Source organism: Rhinichthys klamathensis, unplaced genomic scaffold, assembly GCF_029890125.1.
Source record: "Rhinichthys klamathensis goyatoka isolate OS25496 unplaced genomic scaffold, OSU_Roscu_1.1 h1tg000212l_1, whole genome shotgun sequence".
In the NCBI taxonomy this organism is placed as follows: Eukaryota; Metazoa; Chordata; class Actinopteri; order Cypriniformes; family Leuciscidae; genus Rhinichthys; species Rhinichthys klamathensis.
The window spans coordinates 340,001-355,267 of record NW_026606737.1 but is presented as its reverse complement, the minus strand read 5'-3'; the positions used below and the strand labels follow the sequence as shown (position 1 = coordinate 355,267).

The 15,267-nt window shown below is 40.4% G+C and overlaps 1 protein-coding gene across 2 annotated transcripts in view; it reads right to left on the bottom strand.

The window, feature by feature from the left end:
• slc4a3 (solute carrier family 4 member 3) overlaps positions 1 to 15,267 on the bottom strand; it is a 115,136-nt gene that overhangs the window by 21,131 nt on the left and 78,738 nt on the right. The window contains exons 1-2 of one of the 2 annotated variants that reach the window (XM_056263999.1): positions 8,900 to 9,202; positions 4,330 to 4,472 (exon numbers count right to left, since the gene is read on the bottom strand). In XM_056263999.1, the coding sequence (XP_056119974.1) occupies positions 4,330 to 4,472; positions 8,900 to 9,119 (363 nt within the window). In that variant the 5' untranslated portion in view covers positions 9,120 to 9,202. Of the gene's footprint in view, positions 1 to 4,329; positions 4,473 to 8,899; positions 9,203 to 15,267 lie in introns of those variants that run through there. The other variant, XM_056263997.1, reaches the window with a different exon arrangement.

Sequence of the window (15,267 nt, the reverse complement as noted above, 5' to 3'; positions counted from 1 at the left end):
ATCCATATGCTAGTTCTGCACGGCGGGGTCGGGCAGACAAAACCCAGTCTCTTCGTGAGGCGAAAGACGGCCTAAACCTGCTGAAGAAAGACCCATTGTACCGGGGAGGCCTTATTGAGGCCATACCCAGGGTCTAAATCATGCCTCTGCACCAAGCTTCATTATCTTCTCGCCCCAGAATGCAGAGAAGGGGGAGGGCCTTGGCCTAACGACTCCCATGGGAGGAGGCTGTCATATAGGGATGCTAAAAACCTACATTCACAAAGTGAAGGGCCAGAGGCAGAAATGCTTTAGCAGAACGCCTTCACTATCCCTAGCATAGGCTAGGCCAGCTACAGAGGGCCAACCTGTAAGCATAGATCTACCTGAGGGCTCGGAGGAGCCACAGCCTTACGAGAAAATGTCTCTTTTTTTTCTTTTTTGCAGAATCACTCAGCCTACTGAAAACCCAAACAGAGCTCAAGGGGCCGATGTACTCAGGACAAAAAGATATCAGACGGTCCTGTGGGCCGGTCATAAGATCTATCTGAAGCTCCAGCGTCAGCGTTTTTTAAGAGAGAGAGACCAACTACTCTACCCTGAGGTGGCTAATAGCCCGGGGGCTAACACAGGTGTGAGTAGAAAAAACAAGGGGTAGCATAAACATTCCCATTCTTCTTTCTAGAATGACGTTCTGCCACTTAACTCTCCGCTGATAACATATTTCATATGAATGAGAGGCAGCCTCAAATGCTCTCACCATAAGAGGAAGCCTAAACTACAAACATAGTTTTACAACTAGAATGAGCGGTGGCACACCTCGCTTTATCTTACATATGACAACAAGGGAAGCCATCACATAATCACAAAAGAAGCCAATAGAACTGGTGCTTCTCTCTATCGTTCTAGCCACCTAACAGGGTAACTTCAGGGCCCTAATACCAAAATATTTTACCTTACCTTATGACATTGACATGACCCCATAACTCTATACAGGGAACGAGGTCTGTAGAGAGATACATTTTAGTGTTAGTTGCACACAAAAATTACTCTTAAAGAAGACCAACTCAGCTCACCTGCGGTGTGCGAAGTAAAGACTCATCAGACAGTTCTTTATGAACATGGGGTCTACCACCTTTACATGCCTGAAAGAGGCACTCTCACTAACCAAGCCGAGGCTGACCATCAGAACATTGTTCTCACCATGGGCCCAGCCTCAGGCCTGATGTAAGAAGCGCCCTGGGAGTCGGGGAAGAGAGGAGAGGGCTAAGATATAATCACGCCCTCAGGGGAGGTGATCCATCGCCGACACTGTGTGCGTTTGTACTGGATCACCTCCATCAGATCCCTCTTCTTGCGGGAGTCGCGCCTCTTCTGCGACCTACTTCTCCACGGAGGTGGCGCACGAGAGGTGTCACTGGCTCTCTATGCCCTGTCCTCGGACCGTGATGGGCCAGGCCCTCCCGTCTGTCTGGGCGTGGATACGGATCTCAGCGGTATACATGGTCCTGAATGCAGCTGAGCACACCTTCGCCTCTCTGAACTTTCCAACCACCACCTCCATGGAGGTGCCGAAACGCTCAGAGGGCGAAACCGGCGAATCGAGGAGAAAGCCTTTCTCTTTCTCCCCAATGTCGGCCAAGTTCAACCACAGATGTCTCTCCGTGGCCACTATCACCACCATCGACCGGCCCATCGCGGCAGCAGTCTGTTTGGTGGCTAGATCTTTGGTGTGGCGCAGCTCAGTAACCGCCTCAGGGGCCCCACCCCCTGGTCGAGATCCCCCAGCAGATTGGCCTGGTATACCTGCAACACCGCCATGGTGTGCAGGGCAGCACCGGCCTGACCCGCTGGCGTGTATGCTCTGCCATTCAAACTGGCAGGGTTGGAGCTCTCAGTGTCGATGTCCTCTCTCCTATCGCCTCAACTTCAGCGAGACTAGCCCGCTGATGTCGGTGGATACGGGCAGAATATGGGTTCTTCCATGCCCTCTCGATCTGAGTCTGGAGATCGGGAAGAAATGGAAGGCTCACCTGAGCTGGAGGTTTATGACCGGGGAGAATCCGCTCTTATCGCGAGCGATTTCTCCCCCAATGCGCAGCCATGGCAGCTGCATCCTGCCCGCGGCGCGTTCCATAACACCAACCATGCTCAGCATACGCGGGGCAGGGTGGCTGAGAAGATTCAGGATCTATCCGATTATCACCACCCTCATCAGCCATCTCCTGTTCGTCCGGAAGAGCACTCGCTGCCGGACTAAGATCTCTCGAGAAGAGGGCCAAATGAGAGCGGAGCATTCTCAAAGAAAAACGCTCACAATTTGCACAGGCAGTTCCCTCGAGACCGCTCTACCTTCCCAGACAGAAAACGCACAGTTCGTGTGTGTCACCCGGCGTCAAATATCTTGAGCACGGGTCTGCACACTTCTGAAAGCACCTTCTCAGTGCATTTCATAATTACCTGATTTTCAAGTGCTTACAGACAGAACAGTTCCCGGAGACGAAAAGATGATTATCATGTTTGCAAGGCGCCCTTATATACTTCCAGGTCGCACGTTAATGATTCATGGGCTGTCGCCAGTCAATAGGATTACCAGATTTGATTGTGATTTTTAGACACCTGTCACACCTGAGGCGTGTCAATCGACGTAGTGTGAGTTCCCTTTCGAAAGGGAATTAGAAATGTCGCCGTGGCAAATTACAGAATTAAGATTAATTAGGAATTAAGAAGTATTACTACATTTTTAAATCTAAAACTGAAATAAAGATGAACTAAAGCAAAAAAAAAAAATGTTAAATCCAAAAACTAATAAAAAATAACAAAAGTACATAACTACTAAAATGAAACCAGAAAAATTAAAAAATTAAAGCTAATTAAAAATTTTGTACTATAATAGAATATACAGTATATAATAGTAAAATAAGACTATAAGAAGTAAAAATAACATAAGTAAATTGATTTATATTGTACTGTAAATTCAGATTCGATTGGTATTTGCAAAGAGATTAATAGTTTATTTCCTTTAAAATACACTAAGCACTTTTTTTTTCTTTTCTTTTTTCAGATTTCCAAATAGCTTTTGCTTTGAATCAATGCAATGTAATGTTGATTCATCTCTGATGATTCCTTCGGCTGAAGAACAATTTACTGAATAAACTGTTAAAATGGCTAAAAAGAAAAGGAAAAAGCAAAAATGCTTCTGGAACTGAGGTGCTTAAAAAATGTGAATTCACTGTTGTGTTCTATGGAGGACTTTTATAGCCTAGAAATCTAGACGCACCCTAGCGGCAGCGAAAATTATTTCGCAGCCAGTGTGGTCTAGCAACTCTCCATAGGCTTTTGAGCTGTAAAAACCAAAAACTGGTCAGGCCAATCACATCGTGTATAGAGTCGGCGGGCGGGCTTAACACAATGACGGCACAGTTCATGACGTTCCGCGTGATTTCCATAGGTGATTTTCCTGCTACTTGAAAACAATGAAGATGCAGCGGTCTTTCGAATCGGCTTTGGCCGCGACTCTGGAGGACTTGGAGTTAAGAGAACGTCACTTAAGTCATTCTTAAAAAAGGAAGATGTGTTTGGAGTTTTACCGACCTGATACGGCAAAAGTTTAATATATCAATTAGCTCCGCTGGTGGAAAAACGCATGGGACTCACTCATCCACAACCGTTCCTTGCTCTGGTTGGTTGTAGCAATATCCTATTGCGTGCAGAGGGATTTTGAAAGGTAACCGTTTATCCCGCCCCTCGGATTGAGGCATGTCAATGGAGAGTTCCCAGACCTAACATCTTGATGTAGGTCTGGCATGCCAGGCTAGGACTTTTATGCATGTGTAGATGAATCCTGTACTCCAGTGAGACAAATGATTCTCCTCCAATGGTTGATTCAGAGCTTATAGATCAGCAGATAAAGCCACATGAATAGCACATACTCCAGTGTTGATTGACTGTTGAAGTGCCTTATGTAATTAATCCAACTGATTTAGACACAGATCTCGCTCGCTTAGTGAATCCCACAGGATGAAACGGATCAATAGGTATCAGCAGACTAGAGGAAAGATCTCTGATTCAAGGGTCTCTCCTGCTCCTCTAGATTGATTATCTCTATTAACACCTCCTCATTATCAGTATCAATGTCAGTCTAGGGAAAATGGAGGCTTTACTTTGAGCTACCTCTTGAGGAACAACACTGAAATTCAGATCTCAAAATCAATACGCATTTTACACTTCGCATTTTAGTTCGTTTTTGTCTAAGAATAAGTTATAATGTGGAGCAAACTGTTTGTCAGGATGAACGAAACTAGGTTTCATTTTTCTTTTCTCCATGCAGCCAGGAAGTTTAGGTCTCACCTCATGAGTTTTCTTGTCGATCCTCTTTCTCCTCTTCAGACTGGACTGAGGAGGTGAGCTATTGCTGGATCGTGGTATTTGACAGCGTGATGATTTCTTGACGAGGTGACGTCTAACCCCAGGATTGTCCTCGAAACGGTGACCTTAAAGTGAAAGAAAAGGGAAGAGGTTAGGCAAAAAAAATTAATGAAACTGTCAGTTTTGTAAAGGCAGATGCAGAAAAAAATATAAGTGAACCAACAATAAACTAACACGGTCTGCTTTAACAAATAACACACAAAAAAAATTATACATTTTCATGTCTTTATTGAACACACTGTGTAAACATTCATAGCAGGTTAATTACAATTAACTAAAATTAGTAATCCTTAGATTAATGATCCGAGTTAATCGGAGTCAGCTAACCTGGAGTCCAAACAACGGGCCTGTCCCAATACACACCCTTGAGAGCCACTGGAAATAAGAGCGCAAGACTGTTCCAGGTTCGATAAACGTCACAGTTTTGACTTTGGAGCGGTATTTGAGGTTAAGCGTATCCCAGGAACTCATGTGTCCGGGAATCGCAAGACTTCGAGGAAAACTTTCCATTGCGAGTTAAATTAATTAGATATTACATGTACGTAATTTGGTAGTAAATGTAAAGTGTTGCATGTTGTATTGGTGTAGAGCATGTTTATTGTTATCACTTAATTGGAAGCATCACACTAACTAAATTGTTCGTCTCTTAAATAGGGAATACTGTACAGACATGTAGGAGTTTATTTTAAAGTGCATAGTTTTAAAAATCAAAATAGGTAAAAAATTATGACCTGTAAAAACTTTACTTGCATTTTTACAACACTATGCTTTTTAAAGACAAGTCTTAAGCTATAGTCCCAGATTAAAATGCATTATTGAGCTGTTTTAACTGAAAGCAACTTGCGTTGATATATCTTAAAATATGTCAGTGCCATTGTTTTGTCTCAAGATGCACACCAGTAATGTTTGTTTCTAAGGCACGTTTATAAAAGCCACTTAAATGCCTTAATCCTGGCTTAATCTAAACCCTGTCTGTGAAACCGGGCCTATATGTTGTAAGTGTGTTCCATCAGGTAATCCAATGTTCTACCCACTTGAACACTTAGGCCAAATACACAAAGAATGTCAATGTCAAGACTGCAAATGTTGGTATTGGGACAAGCCCAGTAAAGCCAGACTGGAGGTGTTGGTCGAGCTGTACTGCCCTATAACAAACACTCACAGATTTAGATTTTATCTATTTGCCTCAAGCATTGCCTGATCCATGCCTTGAAAAGGAGATCTCAGAAGACATAACATTGAGAATCGTTTACTTGCATAAAGCTGAAAAGGGATAAAAACACCCACAAGCCTTGATATTCATGTCCATGGCAAAACAAATTGTCTATATGACCAATTTATACAAAAGTATATGGTAAATCCAAGGGTTCACGTACCTTTTACTTAACTGTAGCAATGAAATTGCATACATTTGTGTGATTGAGAGTAAAAACGGGCCTAGAAAAACAAGAGAATCCCAGGCCTTCTCAGCTGAGTGCAACTAAGAGGCGTACTTTGGATGCTAGGCCTTTCCAAAAAAATTGCTGTGATTTAATATTGTATCATTTTAGCCCACAAACCGAGGTTTTTATTGAATTTGGGATAATTGAAGGGGTGTATTATGAGAAACCCTCTCTCTCCAGCTGTTCCGAGTGCCAAGTAAAAGGCCGGGGCTCTCCAAGGGTTGAGGCCTGCCAGGACGCCCAAGGCCTCAGCTGGTTTGTGTTGTCCTAGTAGCCCGGGGATGTTCGGTAAACAAAGTAATTTTTTTACCCTTTCTCTCCTAGCCTCGCACACGACTCTAACCCCCGCATCCCCCTTTTAAAAACAAAAACAAAAAAGTCCACACACTGGTGATGGGCCTTTACCCAGGGGTAGAGCGCTGACAATAAGGTGGCCGTGCCTTTTGGCTGTACTCTGGTTGTGCTTTTCATGGCAGCAGAACAAAAATCCTAAAGGAGACCAAAACAGCCAAGTTTTCATCAAAACACCACAGGACGAAACCAACTCAGGCCGCAAATGTGTGTTTGACGCACAAAAGTGCTGATTTGAAATCTCAATTCAAACATTTGAACTGTCCTCTCTTATTTTGTTAGCATTACCTATTTACCACCTTCAAACACAGTCTTTTAAAAATGGTTCAATGGCACAGGCTCACTTTTTGTCAAGATCTATTAAAAAATTCATTTAAAATGCATTTCATGCAGACAATAAATTGAATACACCTCTGAAACTTTAGAAAAAACTCAAAATAAATGTATAAAATATTATATAATGTTATCATAATGTACTATGTTATAATACATAATTCTAATGTAATACAATATTATTAATATTTGAAAAACTATCCACCGAATAAAACACACACACACACACACACGTTGGGTTTCTTTCCATAGACATAATTATTTTTATATTCTATAAACTGTATATTCTATCCCCTAAACCCATCACAGAAAACTTTCAGAATTTTTACATTTCTAAAAAACATCACTTAGTATGTTTTATTAGCCGTTTTCATCATGAGGACCAAAAAAATGCCTCACAAGGACAAGGATACTAATGGTTATACCGGTTGAGATTTTGTGACTTTTTTGTGTTTTTGTTGCTGACATTTTTTTTAAAACTAATATAATTAAATTATCACATTTCTAAGATCTTGCCTCATTTAAACTAGGTGATTTTTAAAATATTTTCCATTTGCCATTGACCCAAATGCAGGCAAATTGCAGTTATAAAAGTTGTGTATTGTTGTATTATTGAAAAGAAACAGCGAGACAGAGAGATAAGATGGAAATTGATCTCTGCTAGACTGTCTGTCTGCTCTTCACACAGACATTTTCCCGAGGGACTGCAGAGAATCACAGACAGGGAAAGGCCTTGAGGGCAACGCACTAGTAAACACAAAGACAAAAGCCTGAGGGTTTTACTGTTTATCAAAATACAAGTAGGCTATTAGTGAAAAGCAGTGTTTGAACTCTTTTTAAGGAACTGTAACATTTGTTATTATTTACTCAGGTTGTAAAGTGGTTAGTATAAACCAGTGTGACTGACTTTCTTTAAAAAAAAGAGAATGGATAATGCACCGGTTGCTTTTTCCATGCAATTATTGTGAATGGGGTACATTCAAGCTTGAAAAACAAATGCAAGCCATAAACTTAATTTGGATTTTTTTTTTTTTTTTTACCATGTTGTGTCTAAAATATGAAAGTTAGTCATGTTAACTTCTTGATTATTGATTTGGCTTATGACTGATATGAGAAAGATGACAGATTCATGTGCAAAATTAACAAAGACATCTTCGGTTGGTGGCACATCAGATTCATCGAACAATCACTGTTCAGTGGCTATATATAAATGGCTAAAAACATGCAGGAAAGAGCATGTGACCATTCACAATTCGGTATCCACTTGTGTCAATCAATGTACAGTTTGGTAAGACTTTTTAAATGTTTTTGGAAATAAGTTTCATCTGCTCTCCAAGGCTACATTTATTTGGTCAAAAATACAGTAAAGTATTATTGTGAAATATTAAGATAACTTAAAGTAAGTATCATAACTCCAGTCTTCAGTGTCACATGATCCTTCAGAAATCATTCTATGATGCTGATTTGGTGCTCAGGAAACAACAGTTTGACTGCTTAATATTTTTGTGGAAGTTTCGTGAAACATGTTTCAGGATTCTTTTATTAATAGAAAGTTGAATAAAACAGCATTTAGTTGAAACAGAATTTTTTTGTAACAATGTTAAAAACTTTAATGTCACATCTGTTCTAATGCATCCTTGCTGAATAAACCTAATAATTGACCAACTGCCCCAAACTTTTGAGTGGTAGTGTAGGTCAAAAAACGTTCAGTCTGAATTAATTACAGACGAACAAACCTCTAACCATAATGCATGAGGAATATCAATAGAAATCACTATACTTTACGTCTGAATCAAGTTACTGCGTAATATGACTCTGCCCTGAGATGATTTGTGTGTGTGGAGGCTTGGCTGCACATGTACTGTATGTGTCAACAGGAGTGGATATGGAACTTCATAAGCCATCCACTCAAACATGCCACATCACACCGGAGGCCATAATGTTTCAAGTCAGCAAATTGTTTGAATGGACTCGGCTTGACATTAATTATCTTGTATTTCCCTGCACGATCAATAAAACAACTCAGTTCGAAATCCCCAGCAATCAATTTCCAATGCGAGCAAGATCTATAGAGGGTGGAGTGCATTTTTACAATGTCACAACCGCAGTCATGTGAACGGAAAATCCTATCGGATTTAATCAAGAGCTGTCTGTTACACATTCCAGTGCAAATGCGTACTTCAAGGCTTTTTGTCATTCAATAACCTAAACTACAATTGTCAAAGACAATGGCAAACTTTTTCCGTCGAAAAATGATGTAAGTGTGAAGCAAAGTGGAGGTCGCTGTGACATTTGCAAAAACTAAGGTGGCTGGAAAATATAACCTTTCATCACGCTTCCAACTTTTTAACAGTAATCACACTTACGGATCGGTTCGATTGGGGAGCCAAGGTGTGAGTGGATGGACTCCAGAAGGTCATAATCATCAAAATCCAGCACAAACTCCTCAAAGTCCTCAAAGCCGACCAATGCAAAGCTTGCCAGAGGGTTTTCCTGATCCACACAATGCCCCTTTCCAGCATCTGCATCAGGGCATTCCTCCCCTGAGCCGCCGCTGCTGTCCTTCTCCTTCTCCACGTCTGTCATCTCCACACCTGGTGCCTCCGGATCATCCAGGATGCCACCCTCTTCCGCGACGCTATTTTGTACCTTCTACAAAGTAGAACTCCAAAAAAACTCTGTCTAATCCCCGAGTATATCCTGGAAGCAAATGACCAGAAATTTGGTTTGCGATCAAATTTTGTCCAAGAACGGCAAGTTAAAGAAGAAAAGAAGGAAAAAGGATCATCTCTCAGCTAGGCCCTCATTCCAAAGAGAGTTTGTAAGATCCACCTGGCTGCCTGATAAGAAAATGGTGTCTGGCCCCAGGGTTTCCAAGCAGAAGTTCTGCGAGACGTGTCCTCATGTACGCAAGCGAACAGCAGGGATCACTGGAATTGGCTGATGATCCAGAGGAAATGTTGATACAACTGAACTACTTTTGAGGTCTCGCACTAATCTATTGGCTGCCTCTGTGCTTTCCATGACGTTGTCGATTGATCCCGCGGCTGCATGAGGGACAGAGATGCGGTCCTCCGTGCGGATTTTCCCTCATCAGGTACAGAGCCGGTTACAGCACCCTATCAGAAAGCACAGGTGAAAACCTCCATCCGGAAACAACATCGGTGCAGATGAAGTGCACAACATGGTGCCACACATTACACAGCACTGTCTCCACATGACCGATCTCCATGGAAACCATGGCTGTTTCTAGAGCTCAACCCTGTCTCGTTTTCAAGCGGTTACCTGCACAGGGATTAGCCAATCACAGTTCAGATGCGTCCAATAGCCCATATAGCTGGACATTTACAAGATTTGTATGCATATCAGAGGAACATTTAATTGCTCAGAGGTTGCTCTTTCATAGCTCATCACGAGATATAAGGGAGATCTCAGTTATGTTTAATTTAGATATGAACTTTCTCATTTTAATTCTTTAGAAAAAACAGAAATATTAGGAAAAAAATTAGGTATTTTTTTCTCAGGAGAATGCAAAAAACTGAAGAAAAAGTTTCCTTTTTTCCAAAATATATTATATTGTATTTAATGTTCACTGTAATTGCACTGTAATTGCTGACTATGAAAAACCAATGGGATATTGAGACTTTTTTCGAAACTATAAACTTTTATAAAAAAATAAAATAAATTAAAATAAATTAAATTAAAAATAAAAATAAACAAAAATATCCCTGTAATCGCACTATAATCACATTGGTGTGAGATACAATTGGAATAGTGAGACAATATTTGTGGTTATTCAATAAACTTAACTAAATGTATAGAATGTATATTCCTGTAATTGTACTCTAATCACATTGCTGTAGGAGAAACAACTGAGATATGAAAAAGATGCCATTTGAGATTATTCAACAAGCAATTACAAAAGTGAGCATTCGGACATTTATGGTATCTAAACGCCCTATAAAGGTGTCACACATATCAAAACAGTGGCATGGAGCGGGAGAGACTTAGACATGAGCAGTTTATAGCAAGCTAGTGTGATGCAAGGCTTAAATTCAATGGCCTGTTCCAGTGTGGCGGCCTCATTTGTAATTTGCTGCGGTAGAGCAGTCAATGCTTCCTCTTTTCTAAAAGCAGGAAAGGCTGCAGGCGGGTCTTTGGGAAGGATAATCAATTGGAACAGTGAAGTTAATTATAGCTGGAGGGGACTCATCCACACAGAGCCGTTGCAGCCCTCACCTAAAAGCACTGTGCTGGACTCTGGCCTTCATTCACAGGGACTAATTTAGCCATATTAGCTGCACTGTACGTCACGTAGAGTAAACAGCAGTATCATTCATGAAATTAGCCTGTATCGGCGCGCCAGATGGAAACATCTATGCTTCCTTCAAAACCCAACTAGCTGCAGGCATGTTAGCATTAAAGTATTTATTAATAAAATGCTAAAAATATATACAAGCAGCACGGAACAATTTAACTAATAATAGCAACTTATTAATATACCAATATAATATATGGTATATTAAAATAATATACAATGATGTAAACAATAGAACTAATAATGATAGAAACTTGTTAAAATTACTCCTGTTTATCCACTATATTGTATACACACACTATATTGCACACACTCCCACACACACACACACACTAAACTTAGCCTCTGTGAAAATCATCTGGCTCAATAAAAGAGTGCGTCTAGCCATTCCCATGGCTTGAAAAATCACCACTGACAGAGGAACAGCTGGGTGTTGTGATGTCTGTCTGTGTTCCCCCTGTCTTTGTGCACTTGGTTCAGTCCTGTTCCCTGTTTTCCCGCTCCCCGTTATCTCTATTAGTCTTCCCAGGTGTCCCCGATTAACCACGCCCCCTTGTCATCTTGTTTAGCTTGTTTGCCCTTGTATTTAAGCCCTGTGTTTCAGTCCAGTCTTTGTGAGTTCTTGTTGTTGTAACATTGATGTTGGTGGTTCTGTTCCTGAGTCTTGTGCCCTAGCCAGAGTCTTTATGTAGTTTGAGTTTATTAAATAAAGTGTGCTGCAATTGGATCCTGCTTCCTCCTTGCTTCCACCTCATCATAACACTGGGAGGCCAACTTGAGCATGGGAGCCCATTTAAAACAAACCCCTCGCGTCAGGAAGAACTTTACAATGCTGCATCTAAGAAAACATAGTCATGTGCAGCACATCTTTAGGGATTCTCCCAGACACGTACGGGAATGACTTCGGTGACGTTCCCCAAGATAAAAACACTAAAGAAATAAAATACTAATTTGCACTTTCCACAAATAGGGTGCCAAAGCCCACAGGTCAAACTAAATATTATCAGTGGTGGACGAAGCACACAAATCAAGTACTAGAGTAAAAGTACAGATACCCCATTAAAATATTACTCCAGTAAAAGTATTAAGTTCTCCTTTTCAGTTTTATGTATTAGAAGTAAGATGTATTGACTGACCGATGTATTTTGCCGTTTTATATACTGGGGGTATAATAGCTTAAATAGGTTTCAGCTCAGTCTGACATTGTTATGAATTATTGGAAATGAAATAGGTTTTTTTTTTACTTTTTTCTCTTATAATAACTTTGGTAAACAGGTTGAAAAGTTAAGCTTAGCAATTGCGGTCAACACTTCTATCGAAAGACATTTGATATTGTATACCTATTCTTCATGTTATGTTAATTTTATCTTAAAGTCCCCCTGTGGTGAAAATCAAGTTTTTAATGTTGTTTATATGTCTGTGTGTTTTTTTTTTTATATGCTTTAAGACAAACCATGTGCAAATTCACATGTAAACACCATTGCTGAGTATTTTCTCCTTAAAACTGCAGTGATCTTAAGACAGTCTCAAAAATGCGGTTTGAAATATCTGGTGTTTCTGACGTCACAACCTATCTGTAACCAACAGGTTAGCATATCATTAACAGCAAACTAGCAGGGGAGTCTCGAGAGAAGCAAGGTTATTCTGGTGTATTTTTCAGTTATGATATGACAAATTGGGTAGATTTAGCAATATAGCGGGTGTGTGATGTATATTACGATGTTATGATGAATTATATGCCTTTCTCCACTGGCGTTCTAAGTTGTTCACAGTGTTTCTGATGATTATTAGAAGGCATCTGTCTGACTCTGAAATGGCGAATGGGAACATGGTTTGTGTAACATTAGCAACACATTATGATCTGTTTGATAACAGACAAGCAAAAGGCTAATCATATTAATTGCCGTTATGTGTCCAACGTTGTAAAGAGCGATATCATTGTGCAACGTTTACCTCAGTAGGTTGACCGAGTGAATCTCTGATCGTATACTAATCTCTGAATCTCCACGTATACGAAATGAAGCAAGGGTGTAGAGTTACATTCAAGCTACTTTAAAGCATGAAGAATTTTTTTTCACAGGGAAAAACTTTTAAAAATGTCATTTTGGTGACTAAAGATGAGTTTTAAGGGATAAAATTATTGACTACAGGGGGACTTTAAATAACAGTTTATTTACCATTTCGCCCAACCAAAAAAAAAAACAAAAAAAACATGGGATTTGTCTTTATAATACTTGTTTTTTTTTTTAAGCAATGGGACATTCTATTTGTGGAAAGTGCCAATTACACTCTTGCGAGGGTTTTTAAAGGAGTAGTAGTATTCTTGGACTGTCATACCCTGTAATCAGTTGAGCTTACTTTATTAAGGATAATCATTAATGTAAAAACAACGGGAAGCACTCTGGTGCATGGCGTAGATCCAGTGACCCTGACCACATCTGAACATCTCGAAGGCTTGTTTACAGCCGCGGTAAAGGGAGGAGAGGGCAGGCCAAGTGCTGACCATGGCCAGCCAATGATCCTGCTGCTCTGCTTTCCACCAAAACACATTTATGAGTATGGACACGAATACCCCAGCGCCCCGAAACTTACCAGAAAGCTTGCCAATGTGAACGTCTAAGTCCACTATACAAACACTCCCTGTCATCACTCCCCTCCTCTAGAGTGAGATTTTAAAGAGCATTTGGAGGGACTACAGGCTTTGGCTTGTCAAGATCAAGTTAAACCATCGGCCTGAGACTCGGTCTTTGGTGTGGTTCCAATGACACATGAAATCAAACACGCCTATCTAATTTTGTTTGAGTTACTACACTGATTTCAATTAAGATCGAACGACCGCAACAACATGCAAGTTGTCTGCTTTAATCCTTGTTTTAATCATCATGGCTACACACGCTGTAAGTGCACTGATTCTCGAGACAAAAGGCTACAGTTGCATGTCGTGCTCATAAATTTACACACCCCTTGCAGAATCCAGGAAAAAAAATGATAGATCAAACCTTAAATAAGATCATAAAAATTATGTCCTTTCTTAATTAACCACTGACATGTAAAAAATAGTCATATAGTCAGCCTGTCGTTATCAGAAAATAAACCTTTAAAGGTGCAGTGTGTAGATTTTAGAGGCATCTAGCGGTTCGGTTGCGAGTTGCACTAAGGGCTCAGCCCACTGCTCACCCCTCCCTTTCGAAGAAGCTACGGTGGCTAAAACGGGACAAACATATCGTCATCTGAGACAGCAGAGAATAGCCAGAGTAAGCCAAGTTTCTGTACCACAGTCCATTATAAACCACATCATGGATAACGTTTACAAAGCCATAGTCAGGTGAGGACCAAGGGTCTTAATATATAATATAATAATAGTAATCAGCTGATTGTCTCACGAACATAACCAGCACATTTCTCCCCATATAGCAAAACCATAATACAGCGAGGGAGAAGAACCACATGAAACTATCCAACTAAAGTTACATATTTTTTTCTAACAGGGTAGTAAAAGTTTAGCTGGCTAATATGAGCTGTTATGCTGTAGGGCTGTGGCTGAGCTGGTTAAGGGGCAGGGGCGGACTGGCCATCTGTGTGATCTGGAGTATCACAGAACGGCCGGTACTCCAGGACGGCCGGCGGGCCGGCCCACCACCCGCCACACACGCAGTCATAACCTGTTTTTTCCCCCCACTAATCTGTTTCACACTCCAGTACTGTAGGTGGCAGCAATGCACCTTTAAGTTGGATGCCAGCGCGGAGCATTATCAGCTCGGCCCAAAAAAACTGCGATCGCGGCCGAAGCAGCTGTGCGGACTGATCTCGATCACGCGAACATTATTACACAGAGTTGCGCGATCCACTGAGAAGCATTTCAATTCAGCCCAGAATTCTCTATCTCTATTTTAAACCCACAGATGGCTGTGATTTAAGATAGTTAAAAGCCAGATTAAACAGCGCTGATATTCTCAACATCTTGACGCAAAAAAACAGGTGAAACATTGTTCCAAGAACAAACCAGTTAGAAGACATTTCACTCCACAACTTATGAATTAACTGTAACTTAGTAAAACGAATTTTTTTGGCAGAAATGTGCCTGTATTCATATTAAAAATGCTGTTATATTAATAGTCATGTAGGCCTATAAATGTAGGCTTTAAAATGTAATGCAGTAATGTTTTTGTTTAGAAGTTATGGCAGTTTATTCATTTATTTTGCATTAAATATTTATACTAAATGTTTATGCTACAATAGGTTTTTAGAGAATAATATATATATATATATATATTTTACAAATTTTTCACCAATTGTTGAACCAGAATATCAAGATATTTTATTATTTCGCATATGATGGTGAAGTAAAGGTAAAGGTAAAGGTAAGGTAAAAAAAAACACCACCACGTTATATGTATAATAAATATTTTTGAGTAT